The following is a 13,920-nucleotide window of genomic DNA, read 5'->3' as shown; positions in this document are numbered from 1 at the left end:
AATCTGCAAGTAAATATCTGTCTTCTTGATGGACACAGAAGTGCATAAAATTACAGGGGTAAAAAGACCAAAACTAAGTCATCATTAGCATTAGCATACAAGCAGAGAAATGCCACCCTATTCTGGGAGTCAGCTCTTAGAAGTAACTAACTAGTATGGTAATAGCTACATATGCTTTTCAGACATAGTGGCCGGAATTTTCAATCCAGGGTCAGGAAATGCAGGTGAATAATTTCCGGATCCCAACCCTGAACTGTGTCTGTGTTGCTCACATAACACTATTTTCATATGTACATGACCTAATTGGGCTGGTAGCAAGCTCAGAACCCAATTATTAGTGTCAAACACTGCCAGAAAGCAGGAACTAACTGCCGAGCACATTCCTTAAAGGTTGACGGCAGCCCCGACCGCGCTTGCTGTTGCCATGCTGAATAGAGGAGACAGAACATCAGAGGTCCATCACCCTAACGGCCCAGAGAAGAGGCCAAATGACCAATGAAGGAGTACTGCACCCAAGCTGAGACAATAACATTTACTTCCAAAAAAATCCTCCCTTAGAAAAAGAATTACGCCTCACAGCTGTGTACTAATGTGCACCAAATTGTTCAGGTTTGGCGATCTATCATTTAAAATCGCCTTCTGGTCCTCTCCAGCCTGTTAACAAACTCCTCAAGAAGCTTAAAAGTAGTTATTTGGAAGCGAGCAGATTTCTGGTTTTCATACCCTCCTCCCCACACTCCCTTCGAAAATAGCAGCAATTCCTGGAGACATTGGGACACAGACATGACATTTAGAAATGCTATTTTCAAAGCATGCCTGCTCCAGCTCGTGCCCCCAACAGCGGTTGAAAATCAAGGCTATTGTCTTGCTATGTTTTTCCCCTCAATTGCTTGCAGAACACTCATTTTCCATCTCTATTAAGAAGGAAATGGAGAGGAGATTCATTCTGTCAGGTCTCTGCTTCCTTTACATTGCTCCTAGATTTCCAGGGCTTCCATTGAGACGTTAATAATGTTATACAGATCCAAGCCAGTTGGTGAAATCAAAACTAAGACAAAGAGGCTTTCCTTGCAGAGAGAGACAACCCCACTAGTGTCCCAGCTATCCCCATTTATAGGTGTACAAATACCCATCACCTGTTTAACAGTGTAATTGCCATTAAACCTTAATAATGTAATTGCCAATAGTATCAACAATTAATGGTAGCAAGCCCAACTTAGTCCTGATGTAGCTTGCTCAGTCCCCTTCCTCTTACTCAATTACCTCTGCTCCTGCCAACAGAAGCCCATTTTCAATGCTACCCCAAGAAGCTGGCAGTAGGCCTTGTGCCTGAATCTTCCTCAGATCAGATGTTCTGAAGGGGGTCACACAGTAAATCAAACACATCCAATAGAGTAAATGGCCAACTCCCCCTATATTACACTGAAGTGCAAGTCTAGATTCTGTAGAGGCTTGAATGCACGATCTTCTGACACAGAGGTAACTCTTTTGAGTTTTTTAGATGTAACTCTTTTGAGCTGACACAGAGGTAGGAGTACTACCAATTGAACCAACAAAAATACATTATTCTACATGCAATCCATCCCTACTTTTCCATGTTCAATATACTTTTAGTTTTTTGTTTATTTTTCAATAACCTTTCAGCTATCTATTATTCTTTATATGCAATACATTCTGCTGATCTATTATTCTAAAGAAATAATCTACTCTGGCTACCTATTAATTTAAATTCCCTAAACTCTTCATTATATTCAAGAACTATCTGTTTTCCATATGCAATTCACTCTCTGTTATATTCAATATACCCTTGCTAACTATTATCCTATTTGCAATTCACGCTTCTAAATTCAGCACAACTCTTGCCTTTATTATTTTATATACAATCCTTTCCATTACATTCAATATACTCCGAGCTATCTGTTACTCTATGTACAATGTGATCCTAGCTAATTCAATACACCGTGACAATTCAACGTGAAATACTCTCTGACAGTCCATTATTCTGCACAACATATTCCACTACCTACTATTCTACTTATATTTCTAAACATTAATAATTCTAAGGATTAATACTGGTGAAGTAATAAATCATCCTATGACCAGAAAATTGCTCCATTAGTGTCAGTACCTCATCCATATTGGGATTTTCCCTCTTCAGGTTTCCTGCAGCTGAGATCACAGTTTTTACAGCTCTCATTCCAAAGTCATAATGATCCTATAGTGGAGACACCAATTAATAATCAGTATAAGTCTTTGTTGATCACTAAGCTTGATGTGCATGATGGCAGTGGAACATTGCTGGTGCAGTATTTGCCATGATATTCTTTGAATTCCTCAAAAATATTATGTATTACCTTATGCTCAATCAGAACTAAAGCAACCTTTTGAAATCATTCCCACCATAATCCCTGATGTTAATAGACAGTGACACATAATGCAGGTGAATTAAACAACAGCTCTGTAGCCCCACCAATGCCAGTGGGAGAGCTGGCAATGGCTGGAACTGCAGGCAGTCCCACCACACCGAGAAGCCCAGGTAAGTACTCTGGGTTCTTACTGAAGGGGTTGAGAGGTATGCTGGGGCTGGCTTTAAGAGGCCAGGGAGGAGGGTTAAGGGGTGACTGACCTTTGGTGAGGAGAGCCTCTGATAGGCTCAGTGGACCCACAAAGGAGTTGCCTCCCATGCCTGACACCAGCTGGCACATCTAAATCTGCCATGCCTCCCACATGGCGTGGCCCTCCCCTGCCATGGATAAAATGCTGACAGTGGTGGGATGAAGCTCTAAAGTGGCCATTAGTTGGCAGGAAGCCCAAAGGCAAGTAGCTGCTCCACCCCTTTAAAATTTCAGACAGGTCAGGTGTGGGCGGGTAGACAGCAGGAAGGCCACCCACTGGATTTTACTTGTTAACCCCACCTTCAACTCTGCCTGTGGGGGAGCATAAAAACCAGCCCATTAACTCTGTTTCTCCTATATATACTGCCTGACCTGCTGACATTTCCAAAACTTTCGGTTTTTCTTGCAAAGATTAAAGGGCGTGTTCAATAAAATATGCAGGAAACATCACGAATTGAAGAGTGCTTTAAACAGGAGGGTTCTGCTGAGATGGTGGGAGGATACAGATTAAATTTCTCTCTGCTGTCAGCTGCTTAATGTGGGGAGGGATCAAGTAGGAGACCAGGAGCGAATAATGCTGTTTTGGCTGTCCCTTGGACATTGTGAGTGCTTACACCCTGTTAAACCAACTTCATGTGACAATAGAAGTAGCCATTTAATATATTTGTGCTGCTTTCAGGACAGGCAGCATGATGCACTGCATGATGGAAAGCCACAGGGTGAGGAGCCAGAATATTGCATCCCGGCAGCTAGTGAAGAACTGGTTGCTCGTAGACTATCACGACTTTTGTTTTAAATGCAGCCGATGTAACGAAAGGGCATTGTTTACAGTTCCAACATCCTTCCATCTATGAAGCATGATGGACACGCAGCAAAGAAATTCATTTCACCTGGCATGCCTTCATATGCTACACCTTCACTAATGGCTGTGAAGGCCAATCCTTGCCTGAGGGGCAGGTTCTGCCACAAGTGCTGCATATATTGTTTTCAGCATTGGCGTCTGCTGCCAAGCTGCTGTAGCCACTGGTCATCTTGGAGGTGCAGGCTAGCCCACAGGTCATGTTGTCATTGTTTACAAGAGAAGGGTAATTTATAAGGAAGAGGAGTTGAGCTACACTTTTATTATCCTCTTCTTCTGTTTTCTGCCCAAAAGCAGGCCCGACCCACAGCGCCATGATCTCCACCATTGCTGGGATGAGGAGGCAGGTTCTGAATCCACCCCAGTCAGAACGGGGATCAAATCCTGAGGTGTTGGTACCAATTTGACCCACACCAGCTGTCCAGCTAATTACACACCCCACCACAAGGAATATGAGTTGCTGCAGCAACATACACTTTTAAATGCATGTTGTATTCCAGAGCTTTGGATAGTAATGCTAGAGGCTCCAAATTTCTTTCCATTTCTTTTGTTATGATGGCCTCAAATGCAGATGGCCTAATGATACATTTGGATACCTTCCATGTCACTTTGTCTTGTTGCTCAACATTTGTTTAGGAAACCAAAAACATAACTTCTCTTCATAATCCAATATATTCCCCAACTCGGTCCAATACAGAGATGTGCTTAGTTACTGAATTATAACAGTAATATTGTTACTTTTAATCCATTAATTTACCTGCGAACTGAGTTGCTCAGAGGATAGTTTGAAAGTTGTGGTGATTTTCTTTGCAAGAACTTTGGCGTTGCTAAACCCAAAGGAATACAGTGAAATCTCAGCAATCATGGCGTAGTCAGGGACCATCATGGCTACAGGCCTAAACAAAGCCTAAACAACAGGAAACTCATTAATTTCCAACAAAACATTTCAAATACACTCCAAATGACAGAGCAAGAGCATTGGCATACAGAGTTAATTCTATCAGTAAGCCGGTGATTTTGACTTTTAGGCATGTGCTGTTCTTGAAAAGAAATTCCAATTGATGTACTGGCCCCAATACTTATGAGGAGGTGGGAATTACATGGGGGAGTGAGGTAGTGGGGGTTAGAATCCGTAAATCCCAGAGAGTGGAAGGTCATGCATGGACTGCCTGGCAGTGAACACATTGACAGGGTGGCTGCCAGGAGATAAGGCCTGCAGCAGGAATCCCCAGCTGGAAACCACTGGGGGCGATCCCCAGCTATTGAGAGAGGCTGGGCTACATGGAAACTGTATTGGTGCCTGGCAATCAGGAGGGAGACATCAGGGCTTGGTGTTGGGGGGGCAGGAGGTGGGTTCAAAGTCAGGCAGTCAAGGAGGAGTTGGAGAGAGGTCATGGGTTGGTGGGGAGCTGATGTTGGAACCAGATAACTGGGGAAGGAGGCAGACACTGGAGATTGGGATCTGAACTTGGTGGCTATCAAGGGAGGGTAATGGAGGACAGCAGGCTTGGTAGGGGCTGGAGGGTGTGGTCACTGCTAATGTCAACAAGGAGAAACTGTGATAGGAGGAAGGGATGTCATAGGTTTCCCTGAGCGGCTAAAGGGAACAACCTTGTTCCCGGCCCAACCGGAGTACTCTAAAAATCAATAACTTGCTGGATGCAGCAGCTCCCATTTTGCTGTCAGGTTTTCTTGAGCCCTGGGAAAGCTGGCCAGTAGCTGTTAAATTTAAATTAGGCTTCCAACTGCATTATTGGAGACTGATTTAAATTTGATAATGAACTAGTCCACATTTCCAAGATGTACATGCACGACACGGACAGAACTCACCATTGGCAAGAGGCGCACACACAGAGCCCTGGGGAGATGTTCCCCAAGCTTTAATTTTTAACCTCTCCATCCCCTGTCCCACTCCTGCTCATTGTTAGGGATTAACATTGAAGCCTTTATAATGATAAAATGATGCATGGTCTAGGACATTTCCTGAAGCTGTAACACAGCTCATCTCATTCGTAGCTGTTTGCTTATGTTGAGTCCAACAATACGCAACTTGCATTCCCATTTGATCCTAAGTTGGGCTACACACTCAAAATTCTACCTATCACCAAGATCTCCTATTTCAACCAGATGCCTAGCTCCATCCCTACCTCATCCCTTACCATAAACCATCATTCATGACTTGTTACCTTCAAGCTCAGCTTCTCCAAGTCATTATAACAGACACCTAATCTCTATCCTATTTAAACAATTCATTTAAAACTCTGCCATTCACCATCGACTACCTGAATCACACTAAATCCATTACTACCGTCCTTGCCAAACACCACTGACTCCCCATACTATGGCTTACTGATTCTATAACATAGCAACTTAGGAGCAAGAGTAGGCCATTCAGCCTATTGAGCCAGTTCTGCCGTTCAATATAATCATAGCTGATCATCCACTTCAGAGCCCTTTTCCACACTATCCCCATATCATGTCCCCATACCTTTATGTAACTGATATTTAAAGATTTGTCAATCTCTGCTTTAAATATGTTCAATGACTGAACTTCCACAGCCCCCTGGGGTAGAGAATTCCAAAGATTCACAATGCGCCGAGTAAAAGAATTTCTCCTCATTTCCATCCTAAATGGCTTCTCCCTTATGTTGAAATTGTGTCCCCTGGTTCTAGACTCCCCAACCAGGGGAAACATCTTACCTGCATCTACCCTGTCTATCCTTTTAAGTATTTTGTTGGGCTCAATGAGATCACCTCTCATTCTTCAAAACCTTAGAGAATACAGGCCCAGTTTCCCCAATCTCTCTTCATAGGACAGTCCTGGAGACAAGTCTGCTGAATCTTTGTTGCACTCCCTCTATGGCAATTATATCCTTTCTAAGGTAAGGGGACCAAAACAGCAATCCAGGTAAGGTCCAACCAAGGTTCTATACAATTGAAGCAAGACCGCTACTGCTGCATTCAAATCCTCTTGCAATAAAGGCTAACATACCATTAGCCTTCCTAATTGCTTGCTGCACTCGCATGTCCTCAAAGTTTTCCACGTTATATTCCATCTGCCATGTTCTTGCCCACTAACTAAGTCTGTCCTAATCCCCTTGAAGCTGCTTTACATCTTCCTCACAACACACGTTCCCACCTAGCTTTGTGTCATCCGGGAACTTGAAAATATTACATTTGGTCCCCATATCCAAAACATTGATATATATATACTGCGAACAGTTGGGGCCCAAGTACTGGTCCCTGCGATATCCCACTATTCACAGCTTGCCAATGCGAGAATGACCAGTTTATTCCTATTCTCTGTTTTCTACCTGTTAACTAATCATTAATCCATGCTAATATATTGGGCAGAATCGTCCCAGATTTGCACTAAGGGCAGTAAATGGCAGGAAAAAGGACATTTATCCGCCATTCCCAATGGTGGGTTTTTGTGCCATATCGTCCCATTCCCGCCTCATTTATTATGCATTCCCAGGAAGCATGCCGGGTCGCTGGTGGGGCGTCCCCAACATGAAGTCAAACAAAGATGTGAAATCCAAACTGCAGGATGCACCATGGGGGCAGGTGATTTGAGACTGGGATATTAGGGTGAACATTCACCCTTGGATCAGGATGACCTCCCATGTACTGGTGGTAATGCAACTGCTAATTGCTATTGGATTTATGATTGAATGTTGTACCGAGTGGGGCACCAAGCCATTGCTAGAGTAGTAACCAAAGCACTACACAAGCCTGTAGAGAAACAGAGCATGCTAGATGTAGTTTAGGAAAAATACAACCATGAGAATCTAACCACCTTCCTGGAGTGAGAAACATGGGATTGTTTAGTGTTAGTTGCCATCTGCCATTTTAGGGGTTAGAAGTCAAGGGTTAAAAAGGGAGACTGAAGTGGTGTATCATGGGATCATCCAGGCTTGATTAGATTGCTGGTTTAAGTTTTAAAAGTGTTTGCAGTAAAAAAAGAAGACTAGGGTGGATGTATTAGGGAATCTGACCTTTTGGTCAGGCCAGGAAGCTGATGACTAGCCTATGGGCTAATTCGTGATAAGCTAACCCGTGATAAACTAAGGAATGTGACCTTTGGGTCAGGATAGAATAAGTTGACAAATGATCCATGAGTTACACTGTGATAACTGATTGCCTGACCTCAGGGACAGGCTATGATATGCAGATGACTAGGCAAAGCAGTAAATAGGATAGATAACCAAAGTTCGCATTTTGGAATAAACTGTGGGCTAAAGATCAGATCATTCCAGGTTATTTTGTAAACTCATCTGTAATTGCGGATGTACTGAACTAGACATACAAGATAAGAGCACTATGGGTTAATTATGAGGTATCACAAAGATGGTATAAATAACCGACGGAAACTGTGTATCTTTGAATCGCCTCTTATAGTATCCTGAGTGAGCATTCTTCTGTATGCGTACTTGTATTGAATAAACTGCTAAACTGCTGCTTGATTTGCTTACAGCTGATTCTGTGTCAAGTGTCTTTAGATACTCCACAACAACGGTAAGAAACTAAATAGGGTAGAGGAAAAAAGAGATCTAGGAATCCAGATACATAAACTGCTAAAATTAGCAACTTAACTTGTTGAAGCCGTATATATTGTAAAATACCAGGCTTCATTGCTAGAAGAATAGAATATCAAAATAGGGAAAGAATATTAAATCTATGTTGAATCATGATTAGACCACAGTTGGAATACTGCTTGCAGTTTTGGCCTTCATATGACAAAATGGATATTGAAACACTGGAGAAAGCATGGAAAGGATTTACAAGGATGTTACCAGAATTGCAAGGATGCAAGTATCAGGGAAGATTAAACTGGACGAGGCTCTTTTCCCTGGAAAAAAGACCTAGAAGAGGCATGATTGGAGTCTTTAAAATTATGAAGGGTTTCAATATGGTGAAGGTGGAGAAACTGTTTCCATTTCTGGGTGAGTCCAGAACACAAAGCATAAATATAAGTTAGCCATCAGTCGATCAAATAAATAATTTATAAATATTTACACAAAGAGTGGTGAGAATGTGGAATTCACAGATATGTGTATGTATTGATAAACAGTCTATATCTGTTAGAAGCACAGAGTTAAACTGACCCGTATCCATATACTTTATATATTCCATTTTTTTAGAAGCGTAGCAGTAAATAAACATGTACACGTGCTATAAATATATTCCATTTCTGTTCGAAGTGCAATATTATAATTATTAGACACATGTATAAAGAAGCATCATGGAACAATAGAGCGATACAGTACAGAAGAAGGTTATGCAGTCCATAGTGTCTCTGTTTTCTGAATAGTTAGCTGATTAGTTCCACTCCTCTGTTCCTCCCAATAGCCCTGCAAAATTTCTTCATGTATTTATCTAATTCCCTTTTGAAAGTTACTACTAAATCTGCTTCCAATATCCTTTCAGGCAGTGTATTCCAGATCATAACTCAATTGTGTAATTTTTTTTCTTGTGTCATTTTAGTACCAGTTACCTTAACTTTGTGTATTCTGTTCATACAGTATATATTCTATTTTTGTTTGAGGCCCAGATAAAATAGGAAAATGTTTCCCAGTTGGCAGTGTTCCACTGAATTACATAGAATTTACACCATAGAAACAGGCCATTTTGACTCAACAGGTCTATGCTAGCATTCAATTTCCACATGAGCCTCCTCTCACCTTATTTCAACTCATCCTACCACTTTGTTCCATCATTATATGTTGCATTCTGTTTCATGTATCATAGGAGGCATGCAAACATTCTAACCTGGGAGATGCTTATGATTAAAACTTTGCCTACTTTAAGATTGTCAGGTAACTCTGTGCGTCCAGCGTAGCCAGGGTTCATGGTAATGAAGACCGCACAAGATGGTATCAGTGTGATCTCTACCCCTTCAAACATGAAACGATCGACCTGCAAAAACAATCACAGCAGTGAGACACTTTACTGGACTGACAAGGCTGTGAGCATCTTTTGCAGTCATTTTGTGATTACAATCATCATACAGACAACAGAACTTATCATTGTTATTGCATATACGAAACTGACACTGGTACATGCATCATATGTGAGGTATAGGGCTGAATTTTTAATCACCCATGGGCATGCTCTGAAACTAGGGCGTTCAGTGCCTTGTCAGTCTTCCAACATCTCTGCAACACACTAGAAAAGGAAGGGGAGGGAGAGCCAGCAACCAGCAAGCCTCCAATTAACTTGCAGTTAAGCTTGCTGATGAGATTGTTAACAGGCTGGAGAGGGACAGAATCAACTTTTCAAAGTTAATAATGGGAAGAGCAAATGGTCTGGAACACGTTAGTACACAGCTGTCGGGAGCACAGCAGGGAGCCATTACTTATTGTAGCTGCTGATGAAAAATCTTTTCTAAAAAAGTATAGTCAAACAGAGATGACCATGCAGTGATACAAAGTTGCCATCACTTGCGCAGACCGGATCAAGTATTTGATCAGTGAGCATTTGGGCATTTGTGTGAATCGTGAGACTGATGGTCCTCTGCTCTCCTGCCATTGCTTCAAGCATTGGCAAATTCAGTAATGGCTGCCGTTTGTCTTTGAAAATGCACTCCAGAACTAGTCCCTGCCTCCTCCCTGCACCCGTACCCCTAATTGGGTGCTGCACTCACTTCAAGCAGGGCCTTTCCCTTTAAAAATTGGGTTGCACCACTGATACTGGTATGTTGCAGGTTCCGGACCCAGAAGTGATCCAATCATCGCCCCTTGATGTTCAATTGCATTACCATCACTGAATCCCCCAATATCAACACCCTGAGGGTTACCATTGACCAGAAACTGAACTGGACTAGCCATTAAATACTATGGCTACAAGAGCAGGTCAGAGGCTAGGAATAGTGCAATGAATAACCCACCTCTTGACTCCCCTAAGCCTGTCCGCCATCTACAAGGCACAAGTCAGGAGTGTGATGGAATACTCCCCACTTGCCTGGATGAGTGTAGTTCCCACGACACTCAAGAAGCTTGATACCATCCAGGACATAGCAACCCACTTGATTGGTACCACATCCACAAACATTCACTCCCTCCATCACCGGCACACAGTAGCAGCAGTGTGTATCATCTACAAGATGCACTGCAAGAACTCACCAAGGCTCCTTCCTGCCAGAATTTTACTCCAGTTACTGGTCCACACTAGACCAGAGTTCCTGAAGCTGCTGTGGTGTTTGGGACATAGATTAGCATCTGTGGTTGATGAGGAAAAGAAATGAAAAATAGAGCAGAATAAAAACCAGTCCAGAAGAAGTAGAAGCTTTGAGGAAATCAAATCATTTGGCAAATGTGGAAGAATTGTGCAGAAAAATATTGAGATCAGATGGAGGGAAAGAGGGGCTGAGTTCAGAGAGGATGAAGAAGGCTTGCAGTGGAGGAACAAAGCTTTTTTTAAATTCATTCATGGGATGTGGGCTTCGCTGGCTAGGCCAGCACCTTCCAACTCCATGACCTCTACCATCTAGAAGGACAAGGACAGCAGAAAGATGGGAACACCACCACCTGGAAGTTCTCCAAGTCACTCACCATCCTGACTTGGTAATATATCGCTGTTCCTTCACTGTTGCTGGGTCAAAATCCTGGAACTCCCTTCCTAATAGCACTTGGTGTACTTACATCACATGGACTGCAGCAGTTCAAGAAGGCAGCTCACCACCACCTTCTCAAGGGTAACTAGGAATGGGCAATAAATGCTGGCCCAGCCAGCGAAGCCCACATCCCATGAATGAATTTAAAAAAAGCTTTGTTCCTCCACTGCAAGCCTTCTTCATCCTCTCTGAACTCAGCCCCTCTTTCCCTCCATCTGATCGCAATATTTTTCTGCATAATTCTTCCACATTTGCTATATGATTTGATTTCCTCAAAGCTTCTACTTCTTCTGAACTGGTTTTTATTCTGCTCTATTTTTCATTTCTTTTTCTCATCAACCACAGATGCTAATCTATGTCCCAAACACTACAGCAGCTTCAGGAACTCTGGTCTAGTGTGGAGCAGTAACTGGGAACTGACCTCTGGTCTTTGGCTGCAAGTCTAAAAAACAGGGCCTAGCCTTGGACAGTTCATTTTTACTTGCTTTCAGGAAAGAGGTTAAAAAGGCCACATTCATTAGGCATTTCTGGTTGACCTGAGAAGGCAATGAAGGCCAACCTCAGAGGTTGTTGCACTACCTGGGACTTCAGGCTCACCCTTTCTCTTGATGAGAAATTCTCATAGAATCATAGAAATTTATAGCATAGAAGAAGGGCATTCAGCCCAGCGTGCTTCTGCAATCTCTTTTAGTAAGCAGTTGTGCTTAGTCCCACATGCCTGCTTTTTGCCCATTATCCTGTAAGTTCCTTATACTTAAGAACCTGTCCAACTCCCTTCCACCACCTTTTCATGTAGAACATTCCGAATTATGACAACTTTGAGTAAAAAAAATTTCCTTCATCTCCCCTCGATGGGTGGAATCTTGTGGAGGCGACGGGGAGCTTGGTCGTTGGCTGGAGAGCTGGTGGGAGTCTCATGTTGCCTCTTTTCAAGAAGGCTCATTGTCGGGCCTTCTCTTGGGATCTGCTCTAGGTGGCAGAAGGTCCGCCTGCTGAGAGCTGCTGGCCAATCAGAGCTAGGTCCCAAGCCAGAGATGGCAGGAGAGGGGGTGAGGCGGAGGGGGTAAGGTGGGGGGTGGGTAAGCAGCAAGGACAGGGCGATGGTTCTCAGCAGGCTTCCCCCTTCCTGATGCCGGGTCTCTCGACCAGATGCTGTGCCTTTGAAGGAGCGAACCTCCATGAGCCTGCAAGCAATCCCAATAAAGTTTGCTTGTCGTGCTCCCCATATGACTGTTTCCGCTTCCACCATCCTTGTGAACAATGAGTTTCAGGTCAATACCACTCGCTACGCAAAAAAGTTTTTTTAATTCGTTCATGGGATGTGGGTGTCGCTGGTTGGGCCAGTATTTATTGCCCTCCCTAATTGCTCTTGTTCAGAGGGCCTCACTTTCTTCAATTCTTACATTCTCCCTGCATATCTTGCCCAAGACCTTATATCTGTGTCACCTAGTCCTTGTACCATTAGCCAATGTGAAGAGATTTCCTTGACTTTCATACTCTTGTACACCTCTATCAAATATCCCCTGAATGTTCTTTGTTCCCCTAAGGAGAAAAACATGCTTAAAAAGAAAAAAAATTAAGGCAGAGCACATGACTAGAAGAAAGCTGTCTGTGATTCTACCGGAAACCCACTCTGACTTAAAATCTATCCTGAAGATCTGGAGCTTCTCTACAGTGGGGGCAGTTTCCAGACAGTGGGATGTTGGCCCGTTAGCAAAATGGGCTAATTCAGGACATGGCAAACTGCACATGTGGGCTTCTGTTAAAAGACCAAACAAGTTGCAGGAAAGTAATTCAAATCTTTTAATGATGAATTAGGTGAATATAAAGAGTAGTTATCACTCTCAGCCAGATTAATCACAGATCTCCTTTAGGACACCATTTGAAGTTATCCAGAGGATAATTACATATGTACTAGTACTTATTCAAGCCTGTGTGCTGTTTATATTAGCTATCATTTAAGGTTTATATACCAGGCATTGCTGGGAGTGAAACCCACAATTTAGGCAAAGTGAAAGTGTCTATCACTGATGCTATTAGATTGTGGTAACCATTATTTGTTAAAGTTGTTACATGGGGCATGTTTCATCAAAAAATTTTATATGAATCTGTCTCAAATTAGAAAACCCATTGCATCACCCATGGTAGCAGTTAAAGTTTTAGGAGATATTCATGCAAGGTCTAGTTCATTAATGTATATTTGGCAGAGCAAAGATCCTAACACCAATCCTTGGGGGACTCCACTACAAACATTTACCAAGCTCCTTAGACAGCACCTTCCAAATCCACGACCACTCCATCTAAAAGAGTAAGGGCAGCAGATAGATGGAACACCACCATCTGGAATTTCCCCTCCAAGTCACTCACCATCCCGACTTGGAAAAATATCACTATTGCTGGGTCAAAATCCTGGAACTCCCATCCTAACAGCACTGTGGGTGTGCCTATACCACATGGACTGCAGTGGACTCCTTGAGGAGTCAGCTCACCCAACCTTCTCAAGGGAAATTAGGGATGGGCAATAAATCCCTAATTAGCCTAGCCAGTGAAGCCCACATCCCATGAATGAATAAAAAAAAATTCTTCCAGTCCAAAAAACATCCATTAACCACTACTCCAAATCAGGCTACAAAAGACATTGTGAATCAAAACTGTTTTAATGTTAAACCATAGTTCTGGATCCTCTTCCTAACCAACAACAAAACACACCTACTGGGGGAAAACCCAGCTCTTAAGTACAGGCTTCAATGAGCATCACCTGCTCTCAATTCAGTCTGAAGCTTGTCCTGGTTTACTCTTAAAGGGACCTGCATTTCTGACATTGTTAGACA

At 42.8% G+C, this 13,920-nt stretch overlaps 1 protein-coding gene across 1 annotated transcript in view; it reads right to left on the bottom strand.

Moving 5' to 3' along the window:
- dnah1 (dynein, axonemal, heavy chain 1) overlaps positions 1 to 13,920 on the bottom strand; it is a 524,711-nt gene that overhangs the window by 266,582 nt on the left and 244,209 nt on the right. The window contains exons 30-32 of the mRNA XM_041191637.1: positions 9,280 to 9,393; positions 4,232 to 4,381; positions 2,129 to 2,215 (exon numbers count right to left, since the gene is read on the bottom strand). Of these exons, the coding sequence (XP_041047571.1) occupies positions 2,129 to 2,215; positions 4,232 to 4,381; positions 9,280 to 9,393 (351 nt within the window). The remainder of the gene's footprint in view (positions 1 to 2,128; positions 2,216 to 4,231; positions 4,382 to 9,279; positions 9,394 to 13,920) is intronic.

This window comes from Carcharodon carcharias, chromosome 7 (assembly GCF_017639515.1).
Source record: "Carcharodon carcharias isolate sCarCar2 chromosome 7, sCarCar2.pri, whole genome shotgun sequence".
Classification (NCBI taxonomy): Eukaryota; Metazoa; Chordata; class Chondrichthyes; order Lamniformes; family Lamnidae; genus Carcharodon; species Carcharodon carcharias.
Note: the sequence above shows the minus strand (reverse complement) of the source record. Positions and strands in the feature narration are given on the sequence as shown.